We start from the raw sequence: 16,177 nt of genomic DNA, 5'->3' as shown, positions 1-16,177 counted from the left end.
TGGTAGCAGGAATTTATAGGCCATTGCAACTCCATGCTCACCTTGACAGCTCTTTGTATATCTGGAAAATTTGGCCCTTGGTTTACTTGACCCACGTCATTCCCCAGAACCATCAGCCTTGAAATTTCTAAATTTGTTTTCAGTACGTGTTGTGGATAGGGATAAGTATAATTATAGTACCAGCAAACTTGAGCAAATCTCTCTGGCAGCATCATTTGCATTGTTTACAGCTTCAATTGGGTCTCTTGCCATAGCAAGCATATATGCTTAATGGATAGACACATAAAATGCAACTGCCACATAAAACAATGCATGTACATTGGCATGAAATTAAGACTAATAACGCTTCTGCTGTTGTTCTGGTTTCAGACAGACTGCTTATTTTACTTATCGATACTGTCTATATCATATTAAAAAATTATTAAACTGCAAAGTTTATTAACGTTCCTTACTCATCAATAAAGCTAATAAACGTTAAAAGCTTTTACATTGTTTTGGGGTAAATAATTTGTTTCCTTCAGAAGCAGACTTGGTCAACGTCTTGTATATGTTTAATCTTTGTATATATGCAATTACTTATTGCTTTTAAAATTTCTGATTTGAAGTACAAGAGATAAAACTAGTTGCACGTACTCCACGGCAGCATATTGAGACAAAGAAAACGTGCGATGCTATAAATCTGAAATGGAAACATCATGCTGGAAACAAAATGGATGACCTACATTTATATGGTGCAAGCTTGTCCAAACTCTTTGTGTGGGGGGCCACATTTCAAAACCATTCTCACTGAAGGGGCTGATGAGCAAATTTCAGAAAGGTAAAGTTTGGCACAATATTAACGTGAATATTTTTTAAACTGAGGTGTGAAGAAAAAACTGGCTGAACAAAAAAAAGACAATAAGTAACAAAGCTCGAGCCTACAAGTGACTCCAGATCCATAGCAATGTGGTTGACGCTTGAATGCCCCCTCAAGGGGAATTCGAGATGGGCAGTGAATGCTGGCCCAACCTGCGACGACCACATTCCATGAAGAATTAAAAAAGGAGCATCAGGATGTGTGTATCTGGCTCACTCCCAGTCTCGGGGTGCTTACTCAGGCACACTACCCACTGTGAGAGTGGATAGGTGTGCATGACGTGTGAGGGTGAATGAGAACACTGATACTAAAAGTGAACCAGACTTATGGAGACATTCCGCTCTGCACACAGATGCCCCTCACACACACTTCCTCTCTCCCCTTATGGTTACCCCCTCTCACACACTCACAACCACTCTTATACTCTCTCAGTCCCATTACACTCTCAGCCCTCCTCATACTATCAGACCCCCTCACTCTGAGCTCCTCTCACACTCTCAGCCCCACTCGCATTCTCTTATCCATAGAATTCCTACAGTGCAATTCGGCCCATTGATTCTGCATTCAGCCTGAGAATGAGCACCCTATCTAGGCCGACACCCGGTATCCTGGTAACCCCGTAACTCCACCTAACCTGCACATCTTTGGACTCTGGGAGGAAATTGGGGGACCTAGAGGAAACTTACGCATACCCAAGAAGGTGCAAACTGCACACAGTCACCTAAGGCTGAAATTGAAACCAGGGCCGGGATTCTCCCGGCGGGGCGGGGGAATCCGGCGTAATGGAGTGGCGGGAACCACTCCGGCGTCGGGCCGCCCCAAAGGTGCGGAATTCTCCGCACCTTTAGGGGCCAAGCCCTCACCTTGAGGGGTTAGGCCCGCACCGGAGTGATTTCCGCCCCGCCGGCTGGCGGGAAAGGCCTTTGGCGCCACGCCAGCCGACGCCGAAAGGACTTCGCCGGGCAACGCATGCGTGGGAGCGTCAGCGGCCGCTCACGGCATCCCCGCGCATGCGCAGTGGAGGGGGTCTATTCCGCCTCCGCCATAGTGAAGACCATGGCGAAGGCGGAAGAAAAAGAGTGCCCCCACGGCACAGGCCCGCCCGCCAATCGGTGGGCCCCGATCGCGGGCCAGGCCACCGTGGGGGCACCCCCTGGGGCCAGATCGCCCCGCGCCCCCCCCAGGACCCCGAAGCCCGCCCGCGCCATCTGCTCCCGCCGGTAAGGTAGGTGGTTCAATCCACGCCGGCTGGCAAGGGTTGACAGCGGCGGGACTTCGGCCCATCGCGGGCCGGAGAATCGCCGGGGGGAGCCTGCCGACCGGCGCGGCGCGATTCCCGCCCCCGCCGATTCTCTGGTAGCGGAGAATTCGGGACACGGCGGGGGTGAGATTCACGCCAGCCCCCGGCGATTCTCCGACCCAGCAGGGGGTTGGGGAATCGCGCCCATGGTCTCTGACGCTGTGGAGCAGCAGTGCCATTATCTCAGCCCCCAACTCTCTAACATTCCCCACTCTCTCACCTCACCCTCTCTCTCACCCCACCCTCTCTCACCACCCCCCCCAGCTCCCTCACCACCTCGTACCATCCTCACATACTCTCACCACCCTTGCACTCTCAATCCCCCACACATTCCCTCCCCTTCACACTCACTCATGTCCCCTTACACTCACTCACACCCCATCAAACTCGCCCATGCCCTTCGCACTCGCTCACACTTGCTCACGCCCCCTCACACTCTCCACATGCTTCTCACACTCTCTTCACCCCGCTCAAACTCTACCACACTGATGTCTCTAGCCCACAAATTCTCTACCTTCCCTCTCACACTCTATCACTCCCTCCTCACACACTCCCTCTCTCTCTCTCTTTTTCTCTCCTCTCTCTCTCTCTCTCACACACAGACTTCAGTCACTCACATATTCAGACAGAGGCCAGTGGTCCCCACTCCTGCTGCCTTGTGCTCTGCTCTGGCATCCATCAGGTCCCACTGCTTGCGCCCTGCTCTGGATGCCTGAACCCTTTTTCTAGGCATTTGGGCCCTGCACCGGATGCCTGGGCCCCCCTCTGGATGCTTTGGCACTCTGCCGGATGTCACTCCCCACACCCATGCTCCCTGGGCCCATATCCCCGGCACCTTTGCTCCCTGGGCACCATGCTCTGACTGCTCTGCACCCTGGGGCCTATGCCACAGCATCTACTCTCCCTGGGTTCGGCTCATGGCTCATTTCTCCAGCTCCTCAGCTCCCTGGCCCTCGGCACTCCAACGCCCACACTTCCACCCCCCTGCAACAGGCCCTGCTCCTCAATTCCCAGCTCTTGATTCTCTAGGGCCTGAACTCACCTCTGCTGGTGCTCATTGCTCCTCCAACCACAGATTGTTTCCCACAGATTGCTGCTGATAGGCTCACTAGTAAGAATTGGTCTGTGATTGAAGGAGCAGCTCCATGGAATTCTTCCATTCAAACTTACCTGTTGACCGGCATTTTGAAAACTGACCCTGGGAGCCACATTGAGGGTCTTCAAGAGTCGCAATCCGTGGGCTGCACGTTGGACAAGCCTGATGTGGTGCCTTTGATAACCTGAAAGAGAGCCCCAAGTGCTTTACAACCAAAGAAGAATATTTGAAGTGTTGTCATTGTTGGATTTAAACCCATATCCACTGGTAGCCATTTCTGGGGTTTCAAATTCACCAGCAGTTCACTCTGGGGTAGAGGTGGACTTTATCGCCTTTGTCTCACTGACAGCTTGGAGGCGAATATTGCTTGGTTGGTGGTTCGGCTCCCATTCCACCCAGTGCCTGGTTGGCCGACTTAATGTCATTCCTACACTTTGAGAAATCACTTCACCATCAGGGGGTTGGTGGAGAGGTTCTACCTGAGATGGCAACTATTTATTTAATTTTTTAAGGATCTAGACACCGTCAGATGTTGAGGGTTTAGTTATAGTGTTTATGTTAATTATGTGTTTTTGTTGTATATTTACTTGTAACATTTTTGCACTCTTGCGTTGTCATTTGTTATTTTGTTATTATGTATAACTTAAAGAAACATATATTTTTTTAATTACAAAAGTTTCCCTGCAAACCACACACCATCCTGATTTGGAATAATCACTTTCTCTTCACTGTCACTGAATCAAAATCCTGGAATTCCTTTCCTATTTAAACTACTGCCTACTACCTCCTTGTTCTCTATTTTTATTTCATCTGGTATCTTAGCTATAGCTTTGATTTCTTCTTTGATAAGCAGCAATGCAAAGTCTTCAATTAGTACCTCAGCCATTCCTTCTGCCTCCATTAATGTATACCATTTTGATCACTAAACAGCCCTATCACACTGATAACTTCTTCAGTGTTAATATGCTGATGAATGGATTCCCTTTTAAGTTACCTGCCAATCCACTCTTAGTTCCTTGTTCACTTGTTCCCTATACCTTGATTATTCAGTCTGATTGTTCTTTGTCTCAACAAGTTGACATCCGTCAGTTACCCTTTTCCTATCTCTCATTCATCCCGAGACAACTTTGTTTCTGTCTCCACATATCGCCTCTAACAGTCCCCTTGGCCCACTCTTCTCTCTCATCTATATGCAAATATGCAATCCCTCAATAAAATGATATGCTGACATGGGGTCAAGTGATGAGCACCAGCACTTGCTGCCCAGAGGGCTAGGAATCCTGAGATGACAAAAATGCATGGAACCCATTTGGATCCAAGATTTGCCCCAAATTCAAATATCATCACTGATATTGTACTGTAGAAGATTAAGGAGAAATGGGAAGGGAGTTGGGAGGGACGATCAATTGGGAGGTATGGAGTGAGGCACTGCGTAGGGTAAATGGGACCTCCTCCTGTGCAAGGATGAATCTGATACAGTTTAAGGTGGTGCACAGGGTACATATGACTCGGGCGAGAATGAGTGGGTTCTTCCAAGGGGTAGCAGATCAGTGTGAGAGGTGTGGGCGCTGGCAAGCGAATCATGCGCACATGTTTTGGGGTTGTGAAAAATTGGGAAGATTCTGGGCGGGAGTGCTCGCGGTCCTAGCCAGGGTAGTGGGGGAGGAGGTGGACCTGGACCCTTTAGTGGTGATATTTGGGGTTTCAGAGAAGCTGGAGCTCATGGAGACGGCAGAAGGGCTGATGTCGTGGCCTTCGCCTCTCTGATTACATTGTGGCGAATTTTACTGGAGTGGTAGTCGGCATTGCCACCGGAGGTAGCGGCTTGGTTGGGTGACCTGTATGACTTCCTGCGTTTGGAGAAGATAAAGTATGAGTTCAGGGGCTCTGCAGAGGGGTTTGAGAAAAGGTGGGGGATGTTTGTGACCGTGTTTGAGGAGCTGTTTGTCAGAGGAGGTGGGGCGGGGGGGGTGAAAAAGGGGAAAACATTTGTTCAGACCGTACAGTTGATTGATGGGAAATATGTTTCCCGGGATATTTATAACCTGTTTTGATACATGTTTGTAATAAAATACATTTAAAAATAAAAAAGATATTGTACTGTAGATCTAAGCTTCCTGACTCGGAAACAGCAGGATAAAATACAAATTCAATTGATTTTGTTTGTGAAGGAATGCCAAATTTTGATTTTTAGCATTTGATCAGCCTTGTATTCTTTTCCAGTGATTTATATTTTTAATTCTAAGTGGATAAATCTACAAAAAACTGCTCTGTAAGACCATGAAGAAGGATTGTAATGTAATAGCTTTTGATAACATTTCTAACTTTCCTATCTATTTGTAATTATTCCCAGATTGATCAAACACATATTAATGAGTTTAGACACGAACAAGCAAAAAGACCAGATAGTCTGTGTGAATGTGCATTTTACAAATCTTCATCACTGCTACACATGGTATTTATAATTCATTTTTCATAAAGATTAGCCAAAGTCTTGCTTGTTTTGTTCACTATACCAACTGGAGTCCTGATTTTATATTTCTCTCTCTGCTCCATTACAAATTGACATTGGTTGATGTCCTGCCCTGGATATACCTTACGATAGATTTCTTGAATAACTGCTAACTTACGTACTAGAAGTGAAAATAATTATCGCAAGTGCTTAATACATCTGTTGTTAATGCCAAGATTGTGCACATAAGATGCCTTATGCCACAATAATGACTGCCTAATTCCAAAAAGAAAACATTGGCCTTGATTTTCAGTTTGATTTGATTTAATTTGATTTACTGTCACATGTACCGAAGTACAGTGAAAAGTATTTTTCTGCGGCCAAGAGAACATACACAGTATGTACACAGTAGACAAACGAATAATCAACAGAGTACATTGACAAACAGTGATTGGTGACAGTGCGAAACAAGGGGCCAAACAAAGCAAATACATGAGCAAGAGCAGCATAGGATGTCGTGAATAGAGTTCTTACAGGGAACAGATCAGTCCGAGGGGGAGACGTTGAGGAGTCTTGTAGCTGTGGGGAAGAAGCTGTTCCGATGTCTGGATGTGCGGTATCTTCTGCCTGATGGAAGTGTCTGGAAGAAGGCAAAGCCTGGGTGGGAGAGGTCTCGGATAATGCTGTCTGCCTTCCTGAGGTGGCGGGCGGTGTAGACCGACGTGAGGGTGACTGCAGGAATGAGCATGATTTGAAAATTGTGCTTCTGGATCATGCGTCAGTGCCCCAAAGCCTCCAGGATACATTGCTCCTTTCAAAGTGAGGGCAGGAGGGTGGTTAGTGGGCAACTCCCTCACCTCCAATTAACTGCTCATTAAGATTCTTAAGGAACTTGGTAATGGATTGATAAAAGGTCAGATATCTCACCAGTCAGTTTGACTTTGTGGTTTCTAAAAGACAAACTTGATTAAATGATTCCACTTTCCACCTATTATGAAAGGATTATTACGATGTGAACATTCTACTGCTCACTATCTGCAATTATAACGTGTGTGTTCCTGATTGCAGTGGATAGAAAGCTCTCAGTTTATAGGCATGACAAAGAGGGAAGGGTCAGATACCTATTTAGTCAGTTCTCTGCCGGGACTACCAACTACAAGTTTTCTGTAGCTTCCTAATATGTGCTGATCTGTGCCTGCGCCTACAGTAGGGTAGCAAGTGATATTTTCAACTCAGCCACCATACTGTTTATGCATTTATCCATGGGGCACCCAAATAGACGAGCAGCCTAATAATCAAACATTGTATCAAAGTTTTCTGTAGACGTTTGGATCGTTGGGGCTCCACAAAACCCAAAAGATGGAGCCTTTCTACAAGGAGGTGTTGAGTCCTTCGATAGGTTGGTTGCAGATCTTGGACCTTTTGGCTGCTGCTCTCCAACATACTGCAGAGGTTTGCCATCTGATGAGAGGGTCAAGTGTAAAATCAGTCTTCAACCAACTTAATGCAAGCAATTTGCTGAGTGATCAACTAGTATGTAACATAGTCCAAAGATGTGCAGGTTAGGTGGATTGGCTATGCTAAATTTCCCCTTAGTGTCCAAAGGTTAGGTTGGGTTACGGGGATGGGTGGAGGAGTGGACTTAAGTAGGGTGCTCTTTCAAAGGACCGGTGCAAACTCGATGGGCCGAATGGCCTCCTTCTGCAGTGTAAATTCTATGAAATATGAGTGTGTGTGTGTGACCATTTCTTTCAAAAACAAGGAAAATGTAAATGTTGACTGAAACATTTGTTTCTTTTATTTTAAAGGCACCCTGAACTTGCAGCTGTTTGCCGGAGTCTTAGTACATTAGTCTTGTATCCTGGACCTGAAGCAAATAACCTAGAAGAACTTGAACTTGACCCATCGCTGTCCCCATACAATATCATCATCATAGATGGGACATGGAGTCAGGCCAAGGGGATGTTTTATGGAAATTCTCTTTTTCGCTTCCCTAAACAAGTAAGTATTAGCTCACAATACTGCAGCAAGAAATCTGTTCAGTATCTTTTAAAAATACAATGCACATTTACCTCATTCTATGATAAACCACAGAGATCATGATGGTGACCCAATACCTGGTCTTTGCTGCGATAACTGATCTTGGCTGAGTTAGTAGTGGGTCATTGATTTTGGTGTCCTTAGTCTTGGAAAAGAGAAAATTAGCTACAGTTCCCGCTCAAAATCTAAATGCAAACTAGTCAAATTCACAATTGATATCACACTATGTAGTGCAGCCCGGGAAGAATTAGAGAAAATATATATGTGGGCAGAACATTGGCAGATGAAATGTGATATGGGCATGTGATATGAGAAAGAAGCATGCTGTTCTTGAATGATTAAATAGTGAATGGTGTAATTCAAAAATAAGTACTGGGGCAGCAAACCCAGCATCTCCTGGTTCTTTGCCTGTGAGCAAAAATGGCTACTCACTTCCTCGGCTCCCCACAGAAGCCCTTCCGCCAGGTTCACGTTTTTCAAAAGGAGCATTAATCGGCGCCAGCGTGGGCACTTGTTGGTGAGGCCTCTGAATGACGGGAAGCCGTTGGATATGGGGTCGTTCTCGTTGATTATATGGAAATTGGACTTAAGTAGTGATAATTGGTTTTTCGCCACGCTACGGCGATATCTCAATTTCGCCTATGGGAGCGGGCCGGTTGCATCGTGAACTGTTTGGCGCCCGGCGCGGTTCTCATTTTTGGTCTCATGCTTTTCACCGGCGTCATTACGCTTGAGCGAGAGCGCAATGAGGCTAGAGAATCACGTCCTTTATCTTTTCTTATGTAATATCCAGAACAATAGAATGATAGTAACTAACCTCTTTTTAAGTTATAAAGGTTTGGTCTGGGTTATTTTAAATTGAATTTCTCACTCCACAAGTAAGAAAATAGAAATGCATTGATGATGGGTGACTTTGGGGAAATACATTTTAAAGCATCCATGACGCCTTCAGGACGTTCCTCCCACAAGTCCCGAAAGACGTGCTGTTAGGTGAGTTGGACATTCTGAATTCTCCCTCAGTGTACCCGAACAGGCGCCGGAGTGTGACGACCAGGGGCTTTTCACAGTACTTTCATTGCAGTGTTAACTTAAGCCTACTTGTGACAATAATTAAAATTATTATTATTACTCAAGAACTGTATAGCCCTTTAACTTATTGCTTACTCTATCATCCAATTCTGTTATCTATTTGTGTGTGCGTGTGAACTTCCAGTGTGATGTGTGTGTGTGTGTGAGTGAAAGGTAGAGGGCGCTATTCCCCCCCCCCCTCCCCCCAACACGGCAGGTGGGAGAATCGCCGGGGCGCCGCGTGAATCGCGCCACGCCGCTCCGACCCCCGCACGCGATTCTCCCACCCCCCCGGAAACCAGCGCCGTGCGATTCTCACCGGGCCGCTCGGAGAACCGGCGAGCGGCGATTCTCCGGCAGGATGGGCCGAGCGGCCGCTAAGACACAAAAGGTTCCCGCCGGCGCCGTCCACCCCTGGTCGCTGCCGGCGGGAACTCTGCGGGACCGCTGGGGGGGGCGACCTGTGGTGGGGGGGAGGGGGGCTCCTTCACCGGGGTGTCCTCCGATGGGGTCTGACCCGCAATTGGGGCCCACCGATCGGCAGGCCGGCCTCTTCCACCCCCTGGGCCTACCTCCTTCCGCGCACGGCCCCAGAACACCGGCTCCATGTTGGTGAGGGAGCGGCGTGCGTAAGACGTTCCACACGCATGCGCATGTGCAGGATTGGGCTGCCCCAACTGCACATGCGTGGGTTGGTGTGGCGCCCATTTGGCGCCGCGTAAGGACGCTGGAGCGGTGTGAACTGCCAGAATAGGTCGTGTCCGGGCGACGGCGCGAACACTTGGCCTCAATATCGGAGAATCGCCCCCAGAGTATCTGTAACTATTTTTCTTAGACTGGATTAAGTGGAATAAAAAACATCCTCTTTCTTTTCAAAAAATTCAAACAAACCTATCTCTTATCTCTTCACAACATGTAAATACTTAAATATTTACTGAAATAGCAAGCATATCCTTTTGATTTTGTTTTTTTCAATACATTTAGAGTACCTAATTCATTTTTTCCAATTAAGGGGCAATTTAGCATGCCCAATTCATCTACCTTGCACATCTTTGGGCAGAAACCCACGCAAACACGGGGAGAATGTGCAAACTCCACACGGACCGTGTTCCAGAACCGAGATCGAACCTGGGACCTCGGCGCCGTGAGGCAGCAGTACTAACCATAGTGCCACCGTGCTGCCCAGCATAGCCATTTAATAAAAGCTGGTTATGGTCAAACAAGAGGGGAGCCATTCGACCCTCCCCTGCTCATTGTAACACTTAGCAAACTACACGCACTGCATAACTACACACTTTTAAAAAAATTTATCCACCTCTGTTCATAATTCAAGTGGAAGACATTTTCTGGACAAATCCAGCCAAGCACCAGGGACCTTCTCAAACAAAGAGCATGAGGTGTTTATCATTTACTGAGGCAGGGTAATTAAGTTGTTCATTCGTTTGAAGATTAGGATTTCAACCATCTTTTGTCATTGCTTTGAATATACCCATTCCCCTCAGATCTTGCTGAAGACTGACTTCATTTTGTTTTGTGACTCTTTATGTAAAATTAGGCAAATGTAAAATTAAACAGTGGTGTGTGCAACATTTTATCCGTTGCAGGAGCAGCTGCCATGTGGTTTGCTATCACCCAAAGTCAACATGAAGCTAATTTGACAGGTAGTGAGAATTATTGAAACATTTGTTTTATTTTCCTGCTTTTTAAGTCTATTTATGTCTTGCTCCCTTTTTATTTACTTTTGATGGATCTTCAAACATTGCAGTAAGAATGCGTTGTGGATTTTATATGAAGATTCTACAGAGAAAGAAAGGGAACTTGTAATCCGCCAAAATATCAGAACTAAACCAATTTCACTGCTTTATTACACTGGTGAGGAAAAGCATTCAGAATATTTGCGAATGTTTTTCTAATTTTCTTTTGCCTCTGATCCCCCAGGTAATCGAGAAATATGTGGAGCAGGCAGGAAAGAGGAGTTGAGGTAGAGATAATTGTATTGAATGGTGGCTCAGGCTCAGGGGGTCATTTTGGTCGTCTTCTGCTCCCATTTCTTCTGTTCTTATCTAATTCATGGCAAATACCTGAACTGGAATGGAATCAGTGTCCGAGCAGAAAAGATAAATAGAGCTGTGATTTGGACTTCAAACTAATAAGATGGGCAGAGGGATTTGGTGAAAAATGTAAACCTGAGAGATGAGAGCAAAGGCAACATAAATATAGTTATGGAACATCAGTATAAAATGACTATTTAAAATAAAGTGAGGGGGACAATTAATCAAAAAGATTAAATTGCTTGCACGGCAAAGTTTGTTAAAGTAAAGTACTGCAGATCCAGGAGATCGAAAATAAAAACAAAGTGCTGAAAAAACTCAGGTCTGGAAGCTCCAAAGAAGAGCCATATTGGACTCAACACCAACTCTGTTTCTCTCTCAATAGATGCTGCCAGACCTGCAGAGTTTTGCCAGCATGTCTGTTTCTATTTCAAGAAAGTTTGTATTATCTTTAACTGGCAGATTGTGAATCGTGAATCCCATGCCTGAAAATGAATACCAATGAATTTTAGCCCCAAGAATCTAAGTGGAATACAGGAACAAAAAAATCTGACCTACGCAGCAGGTTAATAAGAGCATAAAAAGCAAACCAATCATTGGGACCTTCATTTCTGGAGGAATGTAATTAAAAACCATGAGAGTCATGTTAAACATGTATGAATCTTTGGCTCAACCACACTTGGAGTACTGTAATTAGTTGCGCCCTTCATATTTGTAAAAGGATACAGAGGTATTGAAGAGGGTGCAAAATGATTAACAAGGGTAATATTTGAACAGGTTTTGGACTCTGTTGTGGAAAATAGAAGGTTGATGAATGACCAAATAGGCAACTTTAAGACATATAGAATCATAGAATTTACAGTGCAGAAGGAGGCCATTCGGCCCATCGAGTCTGCACCAACCTTTAGAAAGAGCACCCCATTTAAGCCCACACCTCCAACCTATCCCCGTAACCCAGGAACCCCACCTAACCTTTTTGGACTCTAAGGGCAATTTAGCAGGGCCAATCCACCTAATCTGCACATCTTTCGACTGTGGGTGGAAACCGGAGCACCCGGAGGAAACCCACGCAGTCACGGTGAGAACGTGCAGACTCCGCACAGACAGTGACCCGAGCCGGGAATTGAACTTGGGACCCTGAAGCTGTGAAGCAATTGTGCTAACCACTGTGCTACCATGTTACCCAAAGGATTTGATAGGGTAGACATGGGGAAAATGCTTCCAATTGTTCAGGAGTGTAAACCAGAGGTCATAAACATAAGATTGGCATTAATAAATCTAATAGGGAATTCAATAAAATTTTCTTTCCCCAAATAATGTGAAGTATGTGAACCATGGTTACGATAAGGGGTATGCTATTTCAGGGGTAGCTTAGATAAGCTCATGAGGGAGAATGAAACAGAATGGTATAACAATAGGTCTACATGAAGAGCTTCTTGGAAAATAAATGGCACCCTGAATTTTCTGTTTCTATGCTGTTGAATCTTAAGTAAAATAAAAGAGTTGACTAAATGATGCACTGCTAAATTAAAATTTAGGTCATGTGCCTAACAGGCACAGAGTTTTACCTAAAAGCGGGGCTAATTTTCTTCCCTTCTGCCGAGGAAGAACGGGCAGCTAGATTTAAATATTCATTTACTTGCCGCCTGTTTCTGCTGACATCTAAGGCACTTCCATTTTGTTTAGTGCCTTGAAGTGGTTGTTGCACCTCATTAACCTTCAAATTAGAGTCCTGCAACATTAACAGGATCCCAGTGCAATTCTAAAGTACCACTGGACAGAATGGGAACTTGGCCAGACCTTAACCAATGGAACTTAAGAGCTTAAAGGCAACACTGCAGGTCATTCCTAAGAAAATTAAAGATAAAATAGTTTGGTGAATGATTTCTGGAGGGTCATTAGAAGCATTAATGTTTTTTATAACCTCATGTAAATCCATCCCGATGATGCATGATCCTCCCGTGTGATTGCCCCCCCCCCCTCCCTCCTATTTCACTTCCTTGGGATCTCCAGTGAAGCCATCAGATATCCTGCCCCTTCCAATTGGCAAGCTGCTTGAAATGTGTGAATAGTTCACCGATGGAACAATCAGGTTTCAGAGGCCAGGAAATTCTTCGGTGTTGCTATCACTTTCCCAATGTTACTGTACCAGAAGTGGCACACTTCCAGTGCACTAATGACAATGGAACAGAGGCTGCTCCAAGGAACTTACCGATCATAGTGACTCAAAATTACTAAAATATGTGAAATTAAATGGTATAAACAAGTACGAACACCTCGTATTTCAGTTCCCTTATATTTTCTTCCAGAGTATCCATTAAACCAATGGACAAAAGCTTTTTCTTTTGGAGATTTCTCCACAGCAACAACTATTTGAATTTATATATCACTGTGAAGATACAAAAATGCCTTGATGCTTCACAGATGAGGAAAAGGAACCAATGTCAAGCTTTTGATGAGAGACAAAAGAAGTGGCTGAAAGATGAAAAATAATGGGTTTTGTGAAATCTTGTACAGCTTGCAAGGGAGATGAAGAGATTGGAGAAAGCATTTGCACAGCAGATCAGAAATTATCTGAAGCTTTGCCACAAATAAAGGAGAAGAGGGGTTGGGAGCTGTACAGGAGACAACAGTCAAAATATTGAATGACATGTTAAAACTTGGAGCTGAATTAAGTCCAGAGGGTGGGCTGAAACCTTAGAGGAAATGAAATGAAATGAAAATCGCTTATTGTCACAAGTAGGCTTCAAATGAAGTTACTGTGAAAAGCCCCTAGTCGCCACATTCCGGCGCCTGTTTGGGGAGGCTATTACAGGAATCGAACCGTGCTGCTGGCCTGCCTTGGTCTGCTTTCAAAGCCAGCGATTTAGCCCTGTGCTAAACAGCCCACTTAGTAGATAAGCAGAAGGATTTTAAAGTCACTGTGTTGGGGAACAAAGGACCTAGGTCTGGGGTGATGAGAAATCCGTGTTTGGTGTGGCACAGGATGTGGATAGTGGTGATAGTGGATAGTGGGAGTTTACAAAAGATAGAAATCTTGAGAATGGCAAAGAGACCATCGAATAAATCAGGACTAACGATGGCTAACGAAATAGATAAGGAGCAGTACGAGCAAATTGGAGGTTGAGATGGGCAATGTAACAAAGGTGAAAGGAAAGCAGCCTTTGTGATGTGGGATTTGAAGCTCAACTCTGGGTCAGGGATCACTGAGCTTGCATACAATCTGACCCTGTCTGACTCAGTAAGCAGATGAGAGATTTTGGCATTGACAGAAAATTATGGTTTTGTTTCCTTGATGATTGGTTAGTGATTGTTCTGGCTCATCTACAACATTAAAAGTTAGATAGGCAGTCTGCCAGTAAGATGAGGGGGAGAGCTTACTCTTGTTAGCATATTAATTAACACTGCCCCAAGCCTGCCACTGAAGAACATAATGGCACTCAAAAAGAAGAGGAAACTTTGAACATAATCTTGAAGGGACAGGAGGAGAATTCATTTTTGAAACGGAATGCAAGTGTTTATACATGTAGAAGTGGCTGTTTCATTGAGCAAGACCCCAGGAAACAGTCAAAGAGGATGTTAATAATTTTGATTTGGGATAAGCCTTGGTAGTGTGAGGTGAAACCGGACTGAACAAGGGGTTGTATGAATGGTGAGCACAGTTGTGATCAGGATCTTACAGGATTTGTGGAACAAACATTAAGTCCAGTTGGTCTGTGGTGCGGTATGTTAGTGTACTGATCCACGAATGCACTGTGTTACTGCTACATCTCCCTACCTTTGTAGATTTTAAATTTTATTTCTAATTTCTATCTTGAGGTTCTCTCCCTAACAGCATGTTGTTGATTATGCATTCTACCAGCAGCAGGAAACCGCCAACATGGTGTTGCTGCTATAATGCGACAGGAAGGCAATTAAACTAACTGAGAAGGCAATTTAGACATGTTTATATCCAATTGATTTCAAATTAGTGGCGAGTTTAGAATTCAGTGAGTGTCACACAGGGATCATTGGCTGTCAGATTGGTGTCTTGTGGCTTACTCCCCACAATAGCTTTGGATGGGTCCTGCACCTCTATCCATGATCGAGGCCAGCTTGCAGCATTCCTTCTGTGCGGCGATGACACCGCCTCTCAATCTACTGTCAAATCCCGTGCTGCACAGATTACATTCAGCCCTTACTGCCATAAGCCATCCGAAGATGCTTCATAAGGTGCAGGAGAAACAAGACGGGGAGGATCCAGTTGTTGTGGTCCACGTTGGGACTAACAACATAGGTAAGACTAGGAAAGAGGACCTGTTTGGGGATTATCAAACACTAGGGACTAAATTAAAGAACAGGTCCTCCAGGGTTATAATCTCTGGATTACTACCCGAGCCACGTGCCAATTGGCATAGGGTTGAGAAAATTAGGGAAGTTAACACATGGCTAAAGGAGTGGTGCGGGAAAGAGGGATTCCATTTCATGGGGCATTGGCATCAGTGTTAAATCCCAAGTTTCTTTACCCGTCAGTCTGGCCTCAATAAAAGTCGAGATGGATTTGCAGGTACAGCATTAGTTATTTTATTTAGCTTGCAAGCTTTCCTCAATTCTCAGGAGCACGAAGCACATCCTGCTTCGTAGACTTCAGGAATCAAGTGAAGCTGTAGAACAAAGGAGTCTGTACTGATACATTCAAATGGCATCAAGTTTCACATACACGATGCCCATAGGTCATCCTATATCCCTCCTGACCTGTTGATATATTCTGATTGGCTCACTTCCAATCCCTTCCTCTGGCCCCTATTACCCAGCATCCCTTTCTCCTCCTTTGGTGGACACACCTCTTCCTGCTTTGCCATGCAGTCTGAAATCCTTTGTCTGTGAACTCACCAGAATCAGACTGGCCTACCTCTACATTACATTAACTAATATCTCTAAAGTAACTATTTTATATCACATTCGTCATCAGTACTGGGGCAGGAGGGACCTGTACCGTTGGGACGGTCTTCACCTGAACCATCCTGGGACCAGTGTTCTAGCGAATAGGATAAATAGGTTGGTCACAAGGACTTTAAACTAGCAAGTTGGGGGGAAGGGAAGTGTAAAGCTATGGACAGTATAATGGTTAATGGAGATCAAGGCAGCAGGTTACGTGACAGGTTATTATGTAGAGATATGGGTTCAAAGACAAGGAAAATTAGGAGAATGGGTAAGAGGAAAAATAATTTGCGAAAAGTTACTGATCAAGGTGTTAGGATTCATAACAAAGACATAAAAAACAGCATAAGTGTACTTTACCTGAATGCTCGTAGTATACGAAATAAGGTAAATG

At 45.0% G+C, this 16,177-nt stretch overlaps 1 protein-coding gene across 3 annotated transcripts in view; it reads left to right on the top strand.

Annotated features, from left to right (window-relative positions):
* dtwd2 (DTW domain containing 2) overlaps positions 1-16,177 on the top strand; it is a 244,913-nt gene that overhangs the window by 164,070 nt on the left and 64,666 nt on the right. For all 3 annotated transcript variants that reach the window (XM_072516506.1, XM_072516508.1, XM_072516507.1), the window contains exon 4: positions 7,513-7,705. In XM_072516506.1, the coding sequence (XP_072372607.1) occupies positions 7,513-7,705 (193 nt within the window). The remainder of the gene's footprint in view (positions 1-7,512; positions 7,706-16,177) is intronic.

The sequence above is a fragment of the Scyliorhinus torazame genome, chromosome 9, assembly GCF_047496885.1.
Source record: "Scyliorhinus torazame isolate Kashiwa2021f chromosome 9, sScyTor2.1, whole genome shotgun sequence".
NCBI lineage: Eukaryota > Metazoa > Chordata > Chondrichthyes > Carcharhiniformes > Scyliorhinidae > Scyliorhinus > Scyliorhinus torazame.
The sequence above is the reverse complement of the archived record's forward strand: the minus strand, read 5'-3'. Positions and strand labels throughout refer to the sequence as shown.